This window comes from Lissotriton vulgaris, chromosome 6 (genome assembly GCF_964263255.1).
Source record: "Lissotriton vulgaris chromosome 6, aLisVul1.2, whole genome shotgun sequence".
Taxonomy (NCBI): Eukaryota; Metazoa; Chordata; class Amphibia; order Caudata; family Salamandridae; genus Lissotriton; species Lissotriton vulgaris.
In genome coordinates this window covers 1659006515-1659028384 of record NC_141694.1, presented here as the reverse complement: position 1 = coordinate 1659028384, position 21870 = coordinate 1659006515, and the positions used below count along the sequence as shown (strand labels likewise).

Sequence of the window (21870 nt, the reverse complement as noted above, 5' to 3'; positions counted from 1 at the left end):
CTATCTCAATAGGCCACAACCCTATTGATGGTGGTCCGGTGGGAGAACATCCTTTGATAAGAAAGATAATGAGGAGTTTTCAACTGTTAGTACCTCTTAAACGCCAATGTTCGTCCCTTTTGGGTTGTGAATATGCTCTTGAATTTGTTCATTTGGTGAAAAAATAACATGTACCTTTGAAAGAGTAAGTTATCAAGTAATCTGGATATGTTGCTGTGCTTAATCTCCTCTAGATGGGTCTTGAAAGGTCTGTGCTCTGTACATTCCACATCACCCGATGGACAAAAACTGATTCTCTAATGTTATTTTATCCCTCTTTTGATGGTAACCATAAACTGTGTGTAATAAGATGCATCAAAGCATATGAGGACAAGATGGAGGAACTTCACCCTCCTGGGGAGAGACAGCTTCTTATTTCCATCTAAAAGCCCATCACAGTGGTCTCATCCCCCACCACCACCACTACCAGTGGGTAAAATGGGTGATGCAAGAGGCAGGCATTAATACCAGCACTTTTGGGGCCCACTCTATGAGTTGTGCGATGGCATCCGAAGCCTATATACTAGGTGCTGGACTGGAAGATATAATGAATGCTATAGATTGGTCCTCTGCCTCTACTTTCAGACAGTTTTACTTCGAACCTGCCAGAGATAACGCCTCAGTGGTGGTAAGTAAGCTTCAAACTAACATAATTCCCACTTCTGGTCCTGAGATAGAATGAAAGACTTCCTAGCTATCGTAACAGGAAGTTTCAATTACACTATGGCATGGACACTGGAGACAGTACACAGGTATCAATTAGCCGCTGTACACAGGAGGTACAGGTTATTGTATTATGGTACTAGTTGACCATTAGTGACATATTGCTGATGATTGTGAATGTGGTACTCTTTTTTGTGTTCAAAAGTTTTTATTGGTTGTTTCCAAATAAATAAGAAATAAAAAGTAATACAGATATTGAAAACAGAAAAGCGAAAAAACAAATGGTTGAGACATATAAGCTTGAAATGATGATTTTAAGGATAATAATTAAATGGGCTATAATAAACATTAGGCAATCGAGAAAATAACATAACAAAAGACATATCAACGATCGTACATGTAGCATAAGTAGTATCAGTGCCTTGGCCCACAGATGATAACAGCCACTGTCAAAGGCAAGAAAAATTACCAGAGGAATGTCATGGAGAGCTCAAGCAAAGCCAAGTTGAACTGGATCATGAGTGAAGGATAGGAGGTTCATGGTGGCTTGTGAGCGCTAAAGTAGTTGTCAAGAGTGTCCCATATTAGTCTGTGAGGAGGACGCCACGGCAAGTTTTGGAGTGATATATTGTTAGCTCCTCTTAGGTTAGTTACCCAATTTAACCAACAGGTAACTGAGGCTTTGCGGGTGTCCTTCCAATTATTGAGGACCACTTTTACCGCAGCCGTGAGGAGTAGATCTAGTAGGGCCCTATCATTGTCACTAAGGGACCCGGCCTTGAGGAAGCCGAATACCAGGGTGGATATCTCTCTGGAGGGGGAGTATGAGAAAACGTTAGGGAGAAAAGCAAAGACTTTATCCCAAAAGGGTACCTCGCACACACAGCGGAGCCGGAGGTGTTCTAGATTACCGTCACTATCCTTACAGTTCCAGCAGATTGCGTCATCTCTAATGTTGTGAGCGTAGAGATGCGCTGTAGTCCAGAAAGCTATATGGAGCAGCTAAAACTTTGTCTGGGAGAGTGTAGGGCTAATTTTGTGTCTCATGGTTGACTCCCAGGTTTTGGACCAATCCACGTCTGATATTGGGAAGCAGGTGTGTGATTTCCAGAACTGTGTGAGCTGTTTATTGAGATTAGAATGTTGCGGGCGTAATAGTTTATAAATCAAGGAAACCTGGTGATCAAGTCTGTTTAATTTAGAGAGGTAATTTGGGAGGGAGCGAGGGCTTGTAGAGAGTTTTGCTTTAGTAATCGCTGCCTTTATTTTCAAAAAGTTATAAAATTCAAGCGGATCAAGGCTGTATCTGGATTGGATTTCCCTGAAGGAGAGAGGGTAAGAGTCTTTAAACAATTGATTTGGGAAGTTAATACCTTTTTTAACCAATAAGTCATTGTGTAGTGGTTTCCCCTTATAAAGTAAGATGTGGTTATGCCAAAGCGATTCCCAACTAGAGTGCTGTATACTTGTGTCTAAATGTTTGTCAATTTATCAGCAGAGCGATTTTTGTGTTCTGGAAGATGGACTTTGAGCAAGTGACAGTGTTAAGGCTCGCGGTCAAAACGGCCGCTGGAGCGAGGTTTCTAAAAAGGGCTTTTTCTATGTCTAGCCAAACAGGGGTGTAGTCGACGGGAGGTGTCAACGAGAAAGAACCTTGTTTGGCAAGGAAAGCTGTTTGATACAGCTTGAAATCCGCTAAGTTTGCCCCTCCTAGAGACTTATACAGGCCTAGCTTCTTTATGCTAATTCTTGCTTTTTTCCCCTTCCAGAGAAATTTAGTAAGTAAGGCGTCCAATCTGTAGTGGAAATCCGGGGATAGAGTGAGGGGCAGCATTGTGATAAGACAGTTCACCAGAGGAGAGATCATCTTGATGGCCTCGACCCTCCCCGACCATGTTATGAAGCGAGGAGACCAACCGTCTAGTTGTGATTAAATTTTTTATAGGGTAATGTTCTCGTTGCGTTGCGCTAGAGTGTCTAAAGTAGGGTGCTGCCAAATTCAATTCCGAGGTACTTAATAAAGCTGGACTGCCATGAAAGGCCAGAATTACCCAGCATGTCTCTGGTGCCGTAAATGTTCAGGGGCTTAACTTCTGACTTTTCCCAGTTCAGTTTGTATTCAGATTGAGCAGAGTATCTCTCTATGGTGGTCATGAGAGCCTCAATGGAAGTATCTGGGTGTTCTGTAACCACCAGGATGTCATCCGCATATGCGGCAAGTTTCACCCGCTTATCACCGAAGCCCACACCCGTAATATCGTCATTCCGCTTTGTATCTTTGATGAGGGGTTCAAGGGACAGGAGAAACAATGCTGGCGAGAGAGGGCAGCCCTGTCTGATGCCCTGTTCTAAGCGAAATGTGTCCGACAGGGTGCCGTTTATGGCAATCCGGGCGGACGGAGAGGAATAAAGGGCCATTACCATGTCAATATAAGTCATCCCCAGGTTGAAGGATAGCATACATTGTTTCAAAAAGGCCCAAGACACCCTGTTGAACGTTTTTTCCGCGCCCAGGGTGATGGCAACAGAGGGGGTGGCTGTTATTTTGGCTTTCTCCAAGACATGGCACAATGGTCTAGTGTTATCATTGGACATGCAGTATTTAAGAAACCCCACTTGAGTTGCTAATCAATTTTGGGAGGATTGCATTGAGTCTGTTGGCTAAGATTTTTGCACATATTTTGCAATCCAGATTGATGAGGGAGATTGGACGGTAGTTTTTTGTTAAAAGGGGGTCTTTACCTTCAATCGGGATGACAATTATAGTGGCTTCACCCATTGACTTAGAGACGCAACCTTCTATAGCAAAAGAGTTGAATAATTTTAGTAGGGTGGGGCTGAGAGATTTATCAAACGCTTTGTAGAAACTGGTCGAAAAGCCATCTGGGCCTGGGGCATTATTACTTTTGAGGGATTTAATGGAGGAAGAGAGTTCTTTGTCGGTGAATGGAGACCCTAATTTAGAGCTATCATCCTCTGAGAGTCTAGGGAGGTTTAGTGATTGTAGGTAATTAGAGCACGCCTCCGGGTCATATGTCATCTTGTTTTTGTAAAGGTCTTCGTAGAAAGCCTGGAAAGTGTCTAAAATGTTATTTTGTTTGGTATGGAAGTTATTGGTGGGGTCTTTAATCGAAGCTATAGTGAATTGCTTCTGCATATGTTTGAGGTAAGACGCAAGTAGTTTCCCTGCCCTATTCCCCTCACACAATTTGAGCGCTTTGAATTTATTTATCCACAATCCGGCGCGTTTGCTCACAATTGTGTTGTATTCGTATTTCTCTTTTACAAGCTGGTCCAGAGCAGAATTGTTGTCCAAATTAGCTGAGTGGGAAATTTCTAGTGATTTGATATCTTTCTCAAGTGCTTCAAGTTCTAAGTTCAATTTTTTGTTGGTCTGTGCTTCAATACCTATAATGGTGCCCCTAATTGTGGCTTTGAGTGCATCCCATACGGCAGAGGTGTTCGTATCTGGGAGATCATTCAGTGCAATGTATTCTCGAATAGCGTTCTATATTTGCCGTTTGTTCTCTGGATCTGAAAGTATGTCTTCATTACAGCTCCAGCGCTTCGGGGGTAGGATAGAATGTGAACCTGCAAGCTTAGTGCTGATGCAGGAATGGTCAGAAACTAGTTTGGGTGCTATGTCCGTTTCTTCTATAAGATGTCTGAAAGAGCTAGATATTAGGATGTAGTCAATTCTAGAGTAAGAGTTATGCGGTGCCGAGTAAAATGTGTAATCTCTCCCATCAGGGTGTTGTAGGCGCCAGGAATCTCTTAAGTTAAATCTGGAGCAGATACGTTTGAGTGTCTGATGAGAGCGGGAAGATTGGTATGTGCATTTGGATTGACGATCTAATAGGGGGTCTAACGGGAGATTGAAGTCACCGCCTACTATCATGAGTTCATCTTGAGGAATATCCTCAATGGAGGTTGAGACAGATTTCCAAAAGTCAGGGTCGTCATTGTTAGACCCATATATGTTTACCACATGAATGGGGTCCTCATCATGATGACCTGGTGTGTAGACTTGTTGTGGGCTATGTAAGCTTGGTAAGCACCCTATAGATCGGAACTTAGTGCAGGGTACAGTCCAGTGACCGGTTCGAGTTGCCTGCACTGACAGAGTAGCTGTTGTAGAGCAGTGACCACCAATACAGGAGTAGGAGACAAACAATATACCAGCACAGTTCACAGGCAAACACCATGTAAAGGTGGAGATCGTAGGGCTGCAGCAGCACGAGTGGTTGCGCGCTGCGATGCTATGAGATCTGCTGCGCTATGCTGCAGGGACGAAGAAAGTCAAAGAGAGGTACCAGTGCCGGGTTCCAAGGAGTGCAGATCACGCTGTGGCTGAAAGGTAGTGGCCGCAAGGAAAGGCTGGATTGTACGTGGGCTGGTTCACTGGAGGCAGTGGAGGAATTACTCCCGCAGCACCCACCATGTGAGGCTGACTGGCGTTAGCGAACGTTTAGGCAGGGTGGCGCGAGGGTATAGTTGGGCTGCAGCATTGGAGGGACAGATCAGTGTAAGCTCTGTCGCTCCGCCATTTTAAGGGTGAAGCATGCATTGCTGTGTGGCCGCTTACCAGAGTACTCAGCACCTCCGTATGTCCGCACTACTGCAACTCTCATATGTCGGCAAGGGTTTAGGAGCAGACCATACTCCAAACAGGTTCAATACCTGCTGCCATCGCTTCCCAAGAGGTACGTGCAAATGGTGATGTTTCAATTGCTCAACGCGAGCCCAATGGCGCCGCCATTTTGGAGGTGAAGCGTGTGTTCACAGCACTGTGTATACTCTTGCCTGGTTGCTCCTCACTACTCAGATGCCGGGCAAGGGGTCGGAAGCAGAACTCATATTGCCAAATTGCATTGACCACTTCCTTTTTTTTTATTTTTATTAAAGTTCATGGTGCATTTGACAAAACAGTTAATTAATCACAAGCAAGGTATAAGAACATCTGATACAATTAAATGATCACTCAAATATAAACAGCTAAGAACACATTACATGACGTGGGGATAAAAAATACAGAAGATCTACCAATAAATATAACAATACAGTACATATCAAGTTCTTATTCTGTCCTCCAGCCAATTCTTAACCGGGGCCCATAGTCGTCTTACCATCTTCTCTTCTTTTAGCACCTTTAAGTTCATAGAGACAAGACTCAATATTATAAATACCTAAAAATCTAGAGATCCACATCTGAAAAGAGGGGGCTGTAACATCCTTCCATCCGGCCGAGATCAAGACTCTGAGCACAGCAACCGACATAAAAACCAAAGCGGCCTCATCCTCTGTTAAAACCAGTTTAGAATCTGAGCCAAATAACATCAATGTTGGAGATAGATAGATCTTATGACCTAGCAGCCCCTCCCAAAATGTTGTTACTGCATCCAGAACAGGGACCAGCCGCTCACAAGTAAAGAACATATGTAATAAATCTGCTTGCCCCTTATTACATCTCGGACAGCGATCATCGTTCCTGACACCCCAAGCAAATAATTTGGCCGGTGTATGATACAGATTAAAAACCGTTTTAAAATGCTGAGCCCGTAAATTCGAAGCCCGAAATATCTTATTATATTATTTAACAATAATGCTAGATCCAGATCAACATCCGGGTTTCCCAGTTTAATTGCCCAGTCACTTTCTACTTTTCCTACATCGTCCTGTATTCTAGAAACCGGGAGATTATAAACCTCTTTTATCTTCCTGCATCCTCTTCCCATGACCTCAACCACAGGGAAATCTACAAGGGGCTTAAGTCTTGGCCTATAAGCCTGTATGATGCGAGAGATTTGGCCATAAATAAGCCACTGATTTACAGGAAGGCCGTACCTCCTTTGCATGTCCTCAAACCCAATTATCTTGTCTCCTACCATTAGGTCTCCGATAGACTTAACCCCCAAACCCTTCCATATTTGTAGATTCTTATCGTTTCTTAACTGAGGAAAAAGACTTGAATTTTCCAGAAGAAGAGAAGGGTTAATTTTAGGGACATGAAAGAATTTTAAGATTGTTTTCCAGACCTGCCATGCCCCCAACAGGGTCTTAAATAGTGTCTTCTTATGGAACCTGTATTCCAATTCCGACTGCAGGAGACCCGTTGCTTCTCCCCCCCCCCGCAGCAGTTTGAAAATTGGAGGGGGCCCCTGGCTGTCTGGATTAATCGAGCCAGTATCACATTGAACAAAAATTGACATCTGGATCAGGAGACAAGACCAGTGATACAGTCTCAAGTTGGGGAGTGCCATCCAACCCCTTTCCCTCAGCAGGGACATAAGGCTCGTCGATCGTCTAACCTTGCCATACCGCCATATGAACCTAATAAAGACAGACTCGAGTTGCTTCAGATTTTTCTCTTCAATGTATAGGGGAATGGCTCTAAATAAGTACAACACTCTGGGAAACATCACAATTTTTTACACATTTACCCTCCCAACCAGAGAAAGATGGAGAACATCCATCCTTTTCAATTCGGTCTCTATAGATTTAATTAGGGGGGGGTAGTTCTCTTCCACTATCTTACCCACTGAAGTATTGATCTTTACCCCTAAATATATAGCGGAATCAACATATCTTGAGTCAGATCTCTGTATATTCTTAGAGCAAATTATCTGGGTTTTAGATTCATTTAAAAGATATCCAGAGCCTTGACCGAAAACTTTAGCCATCTGTACCAACTCCGGAAGTGCCTGCTGCGGATTTGTTGTGATAACCGCCAGATCATCAGCGTAGGCTAGAATCTTATTTTCATAGCCATTATAAATCACTGGAGAAATTCTAGGGCACTCTAAAATGTTCTGAATAAGAGGGTCTATGTACAGAGCGAAAAGTATGGGGGAGCAGGGACAGCCCTGCCGCGTCCCTCTACTTATCTGACTTCTCCCCCATAACCGTAATTCTTGCCACTGGATCCATATACATAGCCTTAATAGCCCGGATGACATTCGGTCCAAAGCCTCTCCCTGCCAAAATACCCCACAAGAAGCTCCACCCCACCCGGTCAAAAGCTTTTTCTTTCTAGAGACATAGGTAACAGCAGTGATGGTTACGTAGCCGCTGGTACTGTCTAACCGATATTGCATGTCCGCCGCCATTGTTAGGTCAGGCATCTCGGCACCTGGGTCTAAGTAAATCCACGGACGTTCGTCGCGGACTTGGGACACCCACCTTTGGGATGATGGGCTTGTGCTGGTGAAACTCAGCCTATTCAGGCAAGGGGAGGACATCCGTGTAGAAATTAGGGCTTCATTTCTCAACGCATGTCCCCGCCATCTTGGGGCAGCATGTTAGGGTACATGGGTCTCCGATATCTGTGTCAGAGTCAGCGTCTCCTTGGTGTCAGTGCCTGAAATTTAGCACCGTCTTGATCTACATGATGAGCTGAGGTGAGGTGAAGCCCGGCCTTTCCGTCGTGAAATACGCCAATTCGTCTCCCGAAATTGGACTCGATCGCTCTCCTGTGTGCCGAGCGATGCGTTCAGGCAGCCATTGCCGCTGCCGTCCAAGCCACGCCCCCATGAATGTCGTGATCTTTAATACTTGGATTTGTGTCAATGAATGAACTTGTAAGACTAGTTCTTTAATTAAATGATGTACTCTGTTTACAGAAGTGAATTGTCCAAACAGGAGTGACAGACAAGGATAAGGTGCTGAACGTCACAGGAAGAAAGAGGGAAAAAGGCAAGGCAGAAAGACTATATAACACAACCTACTTTGTGACTGTGTGATGAGATGGACTTGTTGGATACAATTTTTCCCTGATGTTCATGGGAAAGATAGTTTCGCTTTTTCTTTTGGTTATAAAAGTGATGAAATATGGCTGCTGTATAACGATAAAGCAAAGAAAAACAGTGTAACCCTCGCCTCAATGTCCTGAATATAATAGAAACTTTACATTACGATAGCTAGGAAGTTTTTCATTATCCTTCAAACCTTCAACAGAAGTGAGCTAATTTCACATTTATTTAATAAATCACACAAAACAGTCTATAAAAAAATAAGGCAACTGGATTAGCAATACAAAAAAAACAAATAAAACTTACACCTCCTTTTTGCCGGAGGTTGCACAATTGTAAAATAATAAAATATCCAGGTTCTACCTTAAGCTTCCCTCCATTTAAGAAAGGCAAATAAAGCGCCTTGTAAGCGGGCGCCTGGACAATCTGCTTGCCTCATTAGCCTACTCTAGAGCAATTAAACTTTGGATTCCACACTAATGCGGTTATAGAGCAGACCTGAATAAAGATACACACTCTCCTGGCTTTATTCCAAGATATGAAATATTTACGGAGGCAACCTGAGTTTCGCAAAATTGCTAACTCTAATCCCACTGGTAATCCACTGATCAACCCTGTTGTCAGATTGCGGGCCTCTTAGTGTGGGAGACTATCAACGCATAGCACAGCATTGCAAGCGAATAAGATCCCCATGGTTTGAAATAAGAACAGTTCAGCAGTTGATACTCAGAATAACATCAATTTACAATGTATTCCTTTTGACTTATTTCTGATCACGGATGCTGAATAGGACCACAGGATACCTTAAAAGTTGGTTTTGCAACAGCACACACCCGAGCTATAACACACAATGAATTAGACTTAAAAGGATTGTACAGAATACTGGGTTTACTGAAGACATCTGAAGGCTCATTACATGTTTTCTATCCTAAGATATTCAGTATGCATCAAAGCAGGGCATTCCCCACTAATTGTAATGGCTCATTTATTAGCATTTGATTTTTTAATCTGTTTATTAACATTTTTGAGTTCAAAACTGTGTCACCACACATTCTCATAATGAATTTCACAAGGAACACGCAGCAGGTCACATTTCACAGTGATCTTATTTTACAATAGTCCACTGCCCTCTTGCTATTGTAAAATAACAATAATGCAGGATATTTGAACAAGTAGAACACCTTGTTGTATCCAAAATCATGGGAGATGCTGCCCCTTTGGTTGAAACCTCTTGTGCATCAACAACCAACGGTCTCCACCATTTTCAGTGATGACTATTTTATGTAGATTAAAAATGTTATCTAAAGGGGGTTCAAAGAGCACTCTACCCGCCAGTGATGAACAACCATGTTTTGGCAGTGCCCTAGTGATGTGAGAACCTAGCATGTGTCTGACTTGCATGTATCAGTAGGACTTTGTGTCTGCTAGCCAATACTATTAATGAAGTGAGCTTTTTTATACATCACATGTCACTCAACAGGTAGAGTAAATTCATCATTTCATTCTATTGATTACAAGGCTTATTTACCCACAAACTGTACCTGAGGCCATGTGGTGTTTGGAGACTGCTGCTGCGTCCCTCTGCTACTGAGGATGGGAGTAACAGGGCGTGAAGGAAGAGGCTGATTTACCAAATTAGTGCAATGCTGCCCCATGTGCTGCTCCGTTAGGTCTGACGTAGAGAGGTTTGTGTGCGAACCCATGAGAAGGTGAGATCCAGTTTCATGACATTGCTGTTTCTTTACAGTGACATCTTGTTGAGGTTGCTGATGCTGCCTTGAACTCTCTTGGTAATAATGCTTTAACTGTTGCTGTGGATTTTGGTAAAGATACTGAGGTGCTGCTCCCAACTGTATAAGTTGTATAGGGTTCACTTGATCATTAGAGCCACTTGGGAGTCTCTGGTGAGTCTCTTGTGCAATATTTGGGTTCAGATCCCTATGATATGATGATGGTTGCAGATGCATATGCTGTTGTTGCTGTTGTTGCTGCTGTTGCTGCTGCTGCAGCTGGACCACTTGATGGATTTGCTGCATAACTGTCTGTGTTTGGTAATACTGTGAGATTTGTACAGGGCACTGTCTTTGTTGTTGTTGATGTAGGGCTTGCTGCTGCAGCTCTTGCAGAGAGTGATACTGTTGCCCTTGTGGGCGTGGCTGAAAATAATATTGAGGCTGTTGCACCTGCTGAGGTAACATATGCTGCCCCTGTATTTGTTGTACCTGGTGATGTCCCTGTTGAAGTGTAGACTGAGGCTGCACTTGAGACAACTGTTGTGGGTAATTGTAATACAAGTCCTGCTGCTGATTGTGAGGTGCCATGAGATGATTTTGTTGAGCATTCGCAAAACTCTGCTGAATATGCTGTGGCACTTGTTGGTATCTTTGCACATTCAGATGAGTTGATGGCTGCTCAGTGACAGGTTTCTGTGACAGCAATTGTCTAAGAGCACTGTCACTGGCAATGTCCAAAAGGGATGACTGACTATTATGGCCTTGACTTACGCTGTTTGCTTGAATTCGTAAATTCTGGGTAGAAAATACTTGTGTGAAAGAGTCTAATTTGTGAAGGACTCCACTGCTCATTTTTTGCGAACTGGCTTCATTATCTTGAGAAGGATATGAACAGTGAAAGCCATCAGATTGGCTCTGCCCAGTAGAACTCCATAACAAATTTTGTCTGCTTTGGTCCGTTAGGTTGTTCCGCATCTGAACATCACCGACACCTGATTGCAGCCAGGTTGTTTGTGTAGAGGAGTCTCCCAGCCCTAGGCTTTTTGAACTTGCACTCAATGTTGAGCTATCCCTTGAATCCTGAGGAAAATGAGGAGACACAGGAGAAGATTGGGATGAGCTTGCACTTGGAGTCCCGTAGCTGTGATTTAAATTTCCGCTTACATCGGGCTGCTGCTGTTGGTAGTAGAGCGTATCATAATCGTTATTTGTGTGATTGGTCCTATATATTTGTTGGTCCTCCATAACTGCCTCCTTTTCTTTGGCGTACCCTTACAAAAGAAATTCCTGAGGAATAGCGTGTATGTATTAGATAAGGAACATGTCTATTTGCAGGAATATTACTTCTTTCTGCAGGCTGGTACTTTTCGCATGAATCTGGCGTTTCACATCTTCAAAACGGGAGGGGGAACCTTGATGCAAAAATTAAGCCTTCTCAAGTATACTCCATCCACCTGCCAACACAAAATATAAATAGATGTAATCATTGCATTCTATATCGTCCTACATATTTTTATCCAAACAACGTCTATTTAACTGATTCACAAGTTTCATTATGTTATGAGTAATTCTCAAACACATATTTTTAGGAAGAAGTTGCTTAAAAGTGGCAAGTCTCCGTAAAACCAACAGCACATAAAGAGACCCCACCTAAGACATTAGTCTGCCAATCATAAAGGGGCATGTTTAATTATTGGATGAGTTGTCAATTGAGGAGAGGAGTCCTGGAACTGTTGTCTGCTCCAGCTCCAGAAAGTAGAGACAAGCTCATATCCAGTTAAAAAAGGGGACAATAAAATATAAATTTCCTTCCTTTTACCTAATTAATTTATTAGAGACCTTTGTATTTATTTGCACTATTATTCTGTAACTTCTTGAGCACAAGTATAGCACAAGAGGGTGGCTTTGTTTGCGATGGTGGGCTTCAACATAGGTTCAATTCAGTAGTGAATATTTCTCATTTTCCAGTCACTACCCCTGAGTCCTCCCACATTCACTACTAAACAATATACCTACGTGTGTGAAGACTTCCGCAACTGGTACAAAGACCCCCACATACAAAAAATACAGAGGTCTCTGCATGTAGGCTTGGGAACAGCAATTGTGGTATTACTAAACGTACAACAAAATCCAGTTTGTGGCGGAAGCTAGGAACCTTACTCCAATGTAGAAATGCCTACGAGACCAAGGGGAATGTGAGTTTGGTATATAATTGCCCGGCAGTCTGGCACAGAATTGCCTGGGAATGCAATTTGGGCGCTGAATTAGACAAGGTAGGATATAATCATTAGAAACACAAATAATGCCAGACACGCTAAGGGCAGAGAATCCATGTTCAAAAAAGTATACATATGGCATTTCAAGATGGCACAACTGCATTTGAAGGACTTAGCTAGAAGAGACAAGTTATGGAGAGTCTGCGGATTAGCACCAACATATCTTGCATATTATGGTCTTGCCGTCAAATGGTAGATTTCTGGAGCAAGAAGAGCAATTGTGACCCTATTACAATGCCCATAATAGGGAATCTACCTATTATCCATAAAAAGGCAGGCCCACAGCAAAAGTAAACTTTGCATCAAAGCAGGGAAAACTACTGATGTTGGGGGAAAGGCAACAGTGCCAACCTTGGACTCCTGATGGCTGCAGATATGATCCTGCTGGGTATGGGGAAACTGGCACCCGAGGCAAGGAGAAGATCTGGGGCTGCCAAATGAGTTATGTGGCCAGAGAATTCATTGAGCTCAAATGCCCCAAGTGATTACAGGCCCTATGGATAGTTGAAGGAACCCAGGAGCGTGATGTAACTGTGCTCTGGTACTTTGGGCAAGCCAGAAGAGAAGGGGCACTAGAGGGGAAATTGCTGTTTGCGGATGAGTTTTGCCGACGGCCAGAAGGTGAGAAGGTAGGCAGGTGGAAGGAGTTGGGTGGGTTTTTCTGTTTCTTGTTATAACTGACATTAATGTTTGTCGTATTGCTGTGTAACATGTTCAAAATGAACACAAGCTGAATAAACACACCATTTGGTCATGTTCAAACAAGCTACCAATGAACGTCCACTCTTATAGGAGGAAGGTACCAAGCAGATGAATAACTTTCATTCAACGCTAAACTTAGATATTTTCTAAGTAAGTGAAGCAATCAATATTCAGCAGGAAATGGCACAATGGTGGTCCACTACTTAGACTGCTAGGTGTATCATAAGCATGTAAGACCAACACAGATGACATATCTGGGAGACAGCTGATGCCTTATTTACTGTTCACAGGGGTCCGATGTTGTAGTAGACTGACCGACTTATGGATATGGGAGCATCTTTTCTGGTTCGGGTTATCCAGCCACACTCGCTGGTCTAGCGTATGATGAAGAAGACATGAACATGTTGCACTCTCTTCAGGTATTAAGGGTATAACTGTAGCAGAATATGTATCTGTACATGTAACTTTTTTTTTGACAGGGAATAATTGTTTTTCCGCACTCCTAAAACGCGGGATTTTTCTCTTCTCTTCTCCACCCTAGCCAGCAGAATAACTCCTGATTTTTACAGGAGCAGTTCTCTTTGCTTCACTTTCACTATGAATACCTGCAAAGTTCAGTTTGTGTCGGTGTTTACAAGTATTTATTCAGGCAATTAACCAGAAGACCTTTTTGCTATGCATTGTTCTTTTCTGATACAAACATTTCATCCACAAATCTATACAGAAGTAATTGTATTTTGGTGGGGTACCAGAATATCGGCCAACACTACCAGACCACAGTCCTATTGTGTTCTAAATATTGCCTACAAAAATATCAATCTTTGGTGTTACTGACAGTAAATCTAGAGCAAGTGAGCAATATATTTGTAAGCGATAATTAAAATACGATAGTCATGATAATGATGTCAGACGATGTTTCTGTATAAGATATTGTGACAAACCTGTATTTGGATTAGCGAAAAAACAATAAGTCATCCTTGAAACAATAACAAAATCTATGACCCTGGAAAAGGTAGCTTTGCATAACATTTTCCAAACAATCCTTTAAAAGGCTGTTATAAAAAAATGATAAATTACAAACTTTGAAAGGAAATTTTTGTTCTACCTGGATTTCCGGAAGGATTAGGTGTTGCCATTCCTTCTGGTGTAGTACATTATGACTCCCACATTTTTGTAGCCTCTTTTCTTGGAAATATGGATCTGCACACAAAAGACACAGTTGATCACTTAAAAAACAATCAAATGATGCATGTCACATTCAAATGTTGCTACAGCACAGGCGAGTAAATCACTAAATAAACTACAAACAGGAACAGGGCATTAAGATTATTATGTGCATGTGGAGTGGAATTGGTGCCTCCTTGAACATGATCACAACCTGTGAACAGAAACTTAGATAACAGACTTGACCCTGAAAGAAGATAATTCTTCATGGTCAGCTGCATGTCCGTAAAGTGAGCTTGCTCAGGCATTTTGTCTCTGCACCTGCTTTGACTGGAACTTTATAGGTTACAAAACAAGCGAGCAGGTGAGTGAGGATAAATTGCGCTGGGAGGAAATATTAGTAATATGATGCAATATCTAGTTAGCTCAAAGGATAAGGTCCTGGTCACCCCACCAGAATCAAACAATGTGACAAATGTCACAGCTGTAATGTTATAAAACACACAATTTATCCTGAGCTAAGAGTTCATAAGTATCAAGAAACAAATATCAAATCCAAGGATTCAAAGTGTCTTCATTTCATCTTCATTTATTTTCATTTTCCATTGAGTCCAATCTTCACCAGAAAAGAATTTTATAACCACTGCCAACACGTGTTTCGTCTTGGTCGTGATGACCGAAAGACTTTGTCAGGGCATGTAAGTAGAAGAGGAAGGTGTTTAATCAAAACAAGAGGGAATTGCCTCCGTCCATTAACTACATCCACTCTTAAATCGATATAAAGTATTCTCCAGGTCGTCTCATATGTACATGGCTCAAAAGCCCAGTCCTTTAAAGTGGATAGCGAAGAAATGAAACTCAAGCCGTATCTGGGTCAATACAATGGAAATAAAAAGTTCACTCCTGTCCTCCGAGTATGGAGGGGAATCAGCAGTCTCGCAGTGTAAGGCGGCGAACTTTATAGGGTACATATTATAACAGTGATGAGTGAGGATTTTATTAGGCCCACCATTGTAGCACGAGTTTATTTCACCCTGATCTCATTTAGAACTGGCAGACCTTCTATAATTTTGCTTTCCCTCTTGGTTTCTTTTACAAACCCGAAGCAATATGTTCTGCCTCTTGGACATTTGTGTATCCCCAGCTAAGCTCTCGTCACAAATCGACTCCCGCATCACCTATGCCACCAGTTCTGGGGACTGCCAACAGATATGCTCCCTTGAGCAATTTGGACTCTGGTGACTGACTTGTCCATTCTGAATCCCCTTTGCCCTTATTATCTGCTTATCTGCGGGCCCCTTGGTGACACGCCGGGTAGTGACCCCAAGATTTCTTATTGCTATCATGGAACAGGTGCTACATGTGATCCATAGGAGGGATCGCCCGGAACTTAATGCAATTTTAAATATTTATTACCTTATCTTTACTATGAAGAAATTGGTTAATTCGGTAAATCCTTGCATATTGCCTACTTTTAAACGTAGTAGCTGTGCATCAATACTTGATTTCATTTTTATTTCAGCACCACTTTATAAACTGATTTGTAATTTTAGTATAGTGTGTAATGCGTTTAGTGATCCTAACCCTCTCTTCTTAGCGTTGAGTGGGTTAAGTTGTTGTACTAGGAATTTACCAGTACCACAGGGGAGGCTTTCTCCAACAAATCAGGGTAGGTGATTGAGGTGGTCACAGTTGGAGGTTAAAATCTTTAAAAGGTCTTTTTTTTTTGCTAGTTGTAGTCCAGAGCTCTTGACATGTCTGGACTTATTGTTTGACTTATTGCCTCTTTCCTCACTCCCCGGTCCACCGCAGCAGATAGCCTTCAGTTTGAGTGGAGGGAGTTTCTTTTCCTGGGAGGTGGTTCTCCCCTCTTCCACTCACTTTCGGTGTGCCATTATGGGCCGCCATCTTGGTGGTGAGACGCTCTAGTCTCCCTCCACAGACTCTGGTCTCCTGACTATTTCAGGGCCAATGGTGCCGTCGCGTAGCAGGCGCGCCGGCGAGCCAAATGCAAGCCCATCTGCGCCTGTCCCCGTCCAGACTGTAGTCATGGGCCAGTTATGCTGCCCAAACTTCTGCTGCCTGCTTGCTAGACTGGGATCGAGATGATCTCCTAGTTCTTAGATCCTCTACCTGCTTGGACCAGGTATGCACATTATCCGGAGACCCAGATGGGTCTTATTCTTGCCCCTGTTGCAACTTTTTCCTTAACCCTAGCAGCGCTTCTTGGCAGAATAAGGAATCGCACTTGACCCCTCCTAAGCACTGCAGCCCCCCTGGCTTAAAAGCCTGTCTCATTAACTTTAGATAGCTGCCAAAATGCGCCCTTGACATTCACCAATCTCTAGTACCTTATGTTCCTGACGGAGACTTGGTTGCGCGAAGACTCTAACCCAGCTGTGGCCTTAGATATTCCCCAGGGCTAGGGTGTAGTCTGTGGGAATAGGCAAAATAACAGACAGTGGGGTGGTCTGGTGATTATCCACAAAGACACCTGGGACACGTCAATCTCCAATTTTGGACGGATAGGCAGTATTGAAGGACTTCCATTCTGCATTAAACTTTCCCCCTCTTCCTCTTTTGCGGGGCTTCTTCTCTACAGACCCCCGGACTGCATCCATAGCTCCTCCCCCACTTTGGCTGACTATATCGCCCAGGCTTGCACCTGTTATTCTAACTTTACAGTCCTGGGTGATCTTAACTTGAATGTCGACGATCCCTCCTGCTCTCATGATGCAAATTTATTTTGTTTCTTGCTGGTCTTAACCTGATCCAATTGGTCACTTCTCCTACGTATAAAGCTGGCCATATACTGGACCTCATCTGCTCTAATCTACAGGAGGTAATAGTGAATACTTCCTCTCCAGCGATTTGGTCGGATCACTTTCCGGTCCCTTTCCAGTTACTCCTGAAAGTTAGGTCACCTCTCTACTGAAGGAATTGAGCAGGAACTGGAGTAGGGTCTCTCCTGAGTCCCTAACTCCACTTCTTAAGGACTCCGAGCCCCTCCTCTCAAATAACCTGGATGACAGCATTGTAAACTTGAATGCCTGGTTCAGGAAGGCCCTGGATAAAATCGCGCCACTGAGGCCTATTAGCTCTTCAAGAGCAACCCCTTCCGTTCCTTGGTTCTCCGAGGACATTAGAGCCAAAAAAAGTGACTGTAAAAGACTGGAGCGTAAGTGGAAAAACTCATATACTACGGAGGATAAAATTGGTTATCGAGCGGTGCTGAAAGAATACCACAAACTCATTATTAAGAGAAGAGATTTCCTGGACGACCGCATTTCCGGTGCTACAAACTCCTCTAGGGAAGTTTTTAAGATCGTGAAATCTTTTACCAACCCCTCAGCACTTTCACACCCTACTATCCAGTCATTGGAGATGTGCAAAAGTCTGTTGAATTTCTTTGAGGAAAAAATCTCTCAGATCTATGCCTCGCTCCCGGCAACACACCTCCCTGAAGGGGTGGACGTCTCTTGTGACCACAGCCAGAACCAGCTGGTGTTTTCTGAGTTTGCCATGATCTCGATGGATGCTTCCCTGGTTGAACTTCAGAAATGCAAATCCGGGTCACCTGGTGATCCCTGGCCATCTAAACAATTCAGCTTGCTGGTAGAGTGGCTTAATCCACCCCTCAATGCCATCTGGAATTCCTGACTCAGACTAGGGGTTTTTCCACCTGCCTGGAAACAGGCGTTTCTTCTTCCTATATTGAAAAAACCTAACACTGACCCCGAAGTCACCAGTAATTTCAGGCCAATTTCTCTGCTCTCGGCCCCCGCAATAGTCCTAGAGAAATTCGCACATCAGCAGCTGACTGCCTTCATTGATGCCAACGGGCTACTGCATGACTCCCAGTCTGACTTCCGCCTCGGCTACAGCACTGAATCTGCATTGAGGGAGATGACGGATTCCCTTTGCTGGGCGGCCATGTTGGTACTCCTCGACCTGTCAGCGGCGTTTGACACGGTGACTCATTCCATTTTGCTTGATCGTCTTAAGTAAATTAGGATTCGGGGATGGCGCTGAACTGGACCGCATCCTACCTTCATGACCGAGAACAACAAGTCTTTCTCCACCCCTTTACCTCTCCCGCAAAACCGTTAGGATGGGGGGTGCCTCAGGGCTCGGCCCTGAGTCCACTGCTTTTTAATATCTATTTGACACCACTGGCCGAGCTCATTGCTAATAACGGGATCAAATTGATATCCTATGTGAATGATACCCAACTGATGTTTGCCTTCAGTGGGATATCAGCACCAGTCTTTGACTCCTTCAGATATTGTTTAAAAAGCATTTCCGTCTGGATGAACAGTAATTTTTTTTAGTTCAATGCAGATAAGACGGAGGTTCTGTTCTTGAACCAAGCAGTCCCACCCCGTCGCCCCTGTGGTGGCTGACCGAACTGGGACCTGCTACTGCACTGCACCTATGGACTCGGTTAAGAATCTTGAAGTCAGATGAGACAATGACTTATCCCATGTTCAGCACGTATCTGCGACCTGCTTTGGCAAGATAAAAGCAATTCGAAAATTCATTGACTTCTTGCCAGAGATAACACGTAAAAGTGTAGTCCATGCCTTAGTCACCTCTCATCTTGACTATGCTAACAGACTCTACATGAGCATGCCTAGCGGCTTGATCCGTAGGCTGCAGATAGAACAAAATGCGGCTGCTAGATTGGTTTGCAAGGTCCCTTTCCGTCAGCATATTTTCCCTCACCTTAGACAACTCCACTGGCTCCCGGTGGCCAAAAGAATCGAATTCAAGGCCCTTACTTTTGCGTTTCGGACCTACCAGGGTAGAGGCCCCAACTATCTGAGGGAGAGACTCCACCCTTATCAGCAGGGCAGATCACTGAGATTATTTATTTATTATTTATTTATTAAGCAATTTGTATTGCGCAGACTAAACCCGATGGGATCCAACCATAAACGCTACCTCTCCAGCCCCTGTTTTGCTAAAGCGAGAATGGGGGAGGACATTTGAGGAACTACTAAATGATGGAACGACTTGCCTTTTCAACTACGTAGGATGCACACTGAACAGGAATTTAGAAAGGGCTTGAAGACCTGGCTATTTAGTCATAAAGACTAGATCTGCGCCACCACTGCTTTGTTGCGGTCCGATATAGCGCCGGGACACACCAGTCGAGGTAGCTGTGCGCTTACAAATACCTTATTATTATTATTACTATTATGTTCCTCAAATGGGGTGATATTAGCCGCATATGCGAGTAGCACCCATAAGGTATCCACCTTACTCAATGTACCCACTGTAAACACTGTCACTTGAAACAAAAATTGTCCGACCAGAATTGCTCTAAGGCGCTATGAAACTTGAAGGAGAATCTAAAATGTGTGCCAAGATGTACAGAACGTATTGCCACCTCTTGAAAGGCATACAAACTGGAATGAAGAAACGGAAAACCGTATTAAAAGATACTGCTTGAGAAGATCTAATGCAAGCGTGTGCTAGTAAAGACAGTTCCCTCTGCTGGTAAGTAATCAATAAGCCCGGTTTTGTAAATGGTACTAGACCTGCTTTAAGCCATCATATTTTAGCGGACCAATGGATAGAACATTTTGAAACGGTCTATAACTCATGCCTGATTCAGCAAAGGACGCAGTGGGAGGGCCTGTGACAGGGGACTCCAACCTTGTCTTTACATTAGATGAAATTATTCAGGGTATCTTAGCTCTATCAAGAAATAAGGGCCCTGGGTCTGATGGAACTCCACATGATTTGTTTATAGATATGTGGGCCAACCTTGACGCCTAAATGAAGCCGAGAGGGAGGGCTCACTACCCTCGTGGTCTACTCAGTAATAGTCAGTGTATTTAAGAAGGGTGATAGAGATAATCCTCAATGCTACCGGCTGGAAACTCGGCTGATCCTCAGGGATTGTCTATTACCTGATCATGCTGCTAGGATACCCTGGATTGCATATATCAAGGAGTCTTTTAAAAGCTGGGGAAGGGAAGATGTATTTCCTAGTCCCCAAACTATGGTTAATATGGAGTTGAAATGGGTGAGGGACCATTTCCTGGAACAGAACTTGTTACATAGAGACAGACTGAACTGAAGAATCCTTCAGTACAGGGACATTTGCTGTTAAAAAAGACTCAGTATATGGAACCTTACTTATTAATTGTAAAAGAGCAGATACATACAATTTTGTTAACCAGATTCAGATGTAATATGTTGCACTATTTACAGTCTTTTCCTGGTGGTTGTAGTCCACCTGGCTCTTTGCAACTGAGCAGCTGTGATAATGTGTCTCGACAAGATACCCTACATTTTGTGATGTTTTGAAGTTATTTTTGTTTGCCTAGGAAATTGTTTATTATCCGTCTGCTAAAATCAAGGAATTTCTTACAAGTTCGAACGGCTCCAAGCTCCAAGAGAACTATGACCCATGTTCGTGCAGCGACAAATAATAAAGGAACATGTATACTATAACTGAGTCCTACATGTATAAAATAAATATGCACCTTTTTGTCACATCAAGCAATGTTGATATTAATTCTGAACAGGTGGCTCAACATTTATAAACAGTTTAATATTTGACACACATAGTCCAAAGCAATACAAATAGCATTTGTAAATTGACATAAAAACATAAACGTAAGACTGTGCCTCTGGTCGTATTTTGTATATTCTCTAGATCCATTTTTACGTCTTGTCTCTACTGGCGACTGTAAGAAACTGGTTATTAGCTGTGCAGGATGTGAGGCCCGTTCAAGTAATCAGTTCACCATTGTCTCCTTGCTGAGAATCAAGTACCCCATTGTAGCACTTGACTCTCTCAGGGTAGCGAAGCAGAGCAGTCTAAGGCCTACTCAATGCAGGTGGTGTGGGCTAGTAACCTCCTTTTGCTGCTGGCAATAACAGCACTCAATTAATGACTGTCCAGTCAGTGATTTTTCTTTAAAAAAGGACAAGTACATTTATTACACACACACACAACTAAATAATATTCATTCATTTTCAAATATATAGTTGAATTCAATTGAAGTACCTTTGGTGACATTCTGAAATCACATTTGGCCCCTAGAGTGCCATTAAGCAACTGAAAGACAATGTTGGAGGTACTGGGCCTGGCAGAACCGTAACTGGCTGCACTGATAAGATCCACAGTGCCTACTACATTTGTTGGGGTCTGCATGTCGCCTGTTGGCGTGCCATCCTTTCCAAGTATGGACTCCAGGTGAAATGACTTCAGAGTATGTAGCAGTAAGGTAGCAAGAGATCCTCCTCTGAGGTAACACAGCAATCAGGCTTCCCCTCCGTGTCTGGGAAACTGTGAAATGGAGGACACTGCAAGACTGATGGAGAGGCTGCGGTAAAACAGAACCATGGACTAAGGCCAGAACAGCAGAGCACATAAAAGCTGTGGTCCTGTTGCAGAGTGAGGTATGCGGGCTGCAAGCACAGGCGAAAGTGCACATGAAGACAAAGAAATAGAACCGTTTAGTCTAAGCAACTTTTTTCACAGATTATGCCTGAAGTATTAAATGGGGCGAGGTGGCAGTGATTCTT

The 21870-nt window shown here is 43.3% G+C and overlaps 1 protein-coding gene across 1 annotated transcript in view; it reads right to left on the bottom strand.

Moving 5' to 3' along the window:
* The window catches only part of TRERF1 (transcriptional regulating factor 1), a 635163-nt gene that overhangs the window by 347450 nt on the left and 265843 nt on the right, over positions 1 to 21870 (bottom strand). Inside the window, exons 3-4 of the mRNA XM_086927823.1 lie at positions 14267 to 14361; positions 9992 to 11637 (exon numbers count right to left, since the gene is read on the bottom strand). Of these exons, the coding sequence (XP_086783949.1) occupies positions 9992 to 11428 (1437 nt within the window). The 5' untranslated portion in view covers positions 11429 to 11637; positions 14267 to 14361. The remainder of the gene's footprint in view (positions 1 to 9991; positions 11638 to 14266; positions 14362 to 21870) is intronic.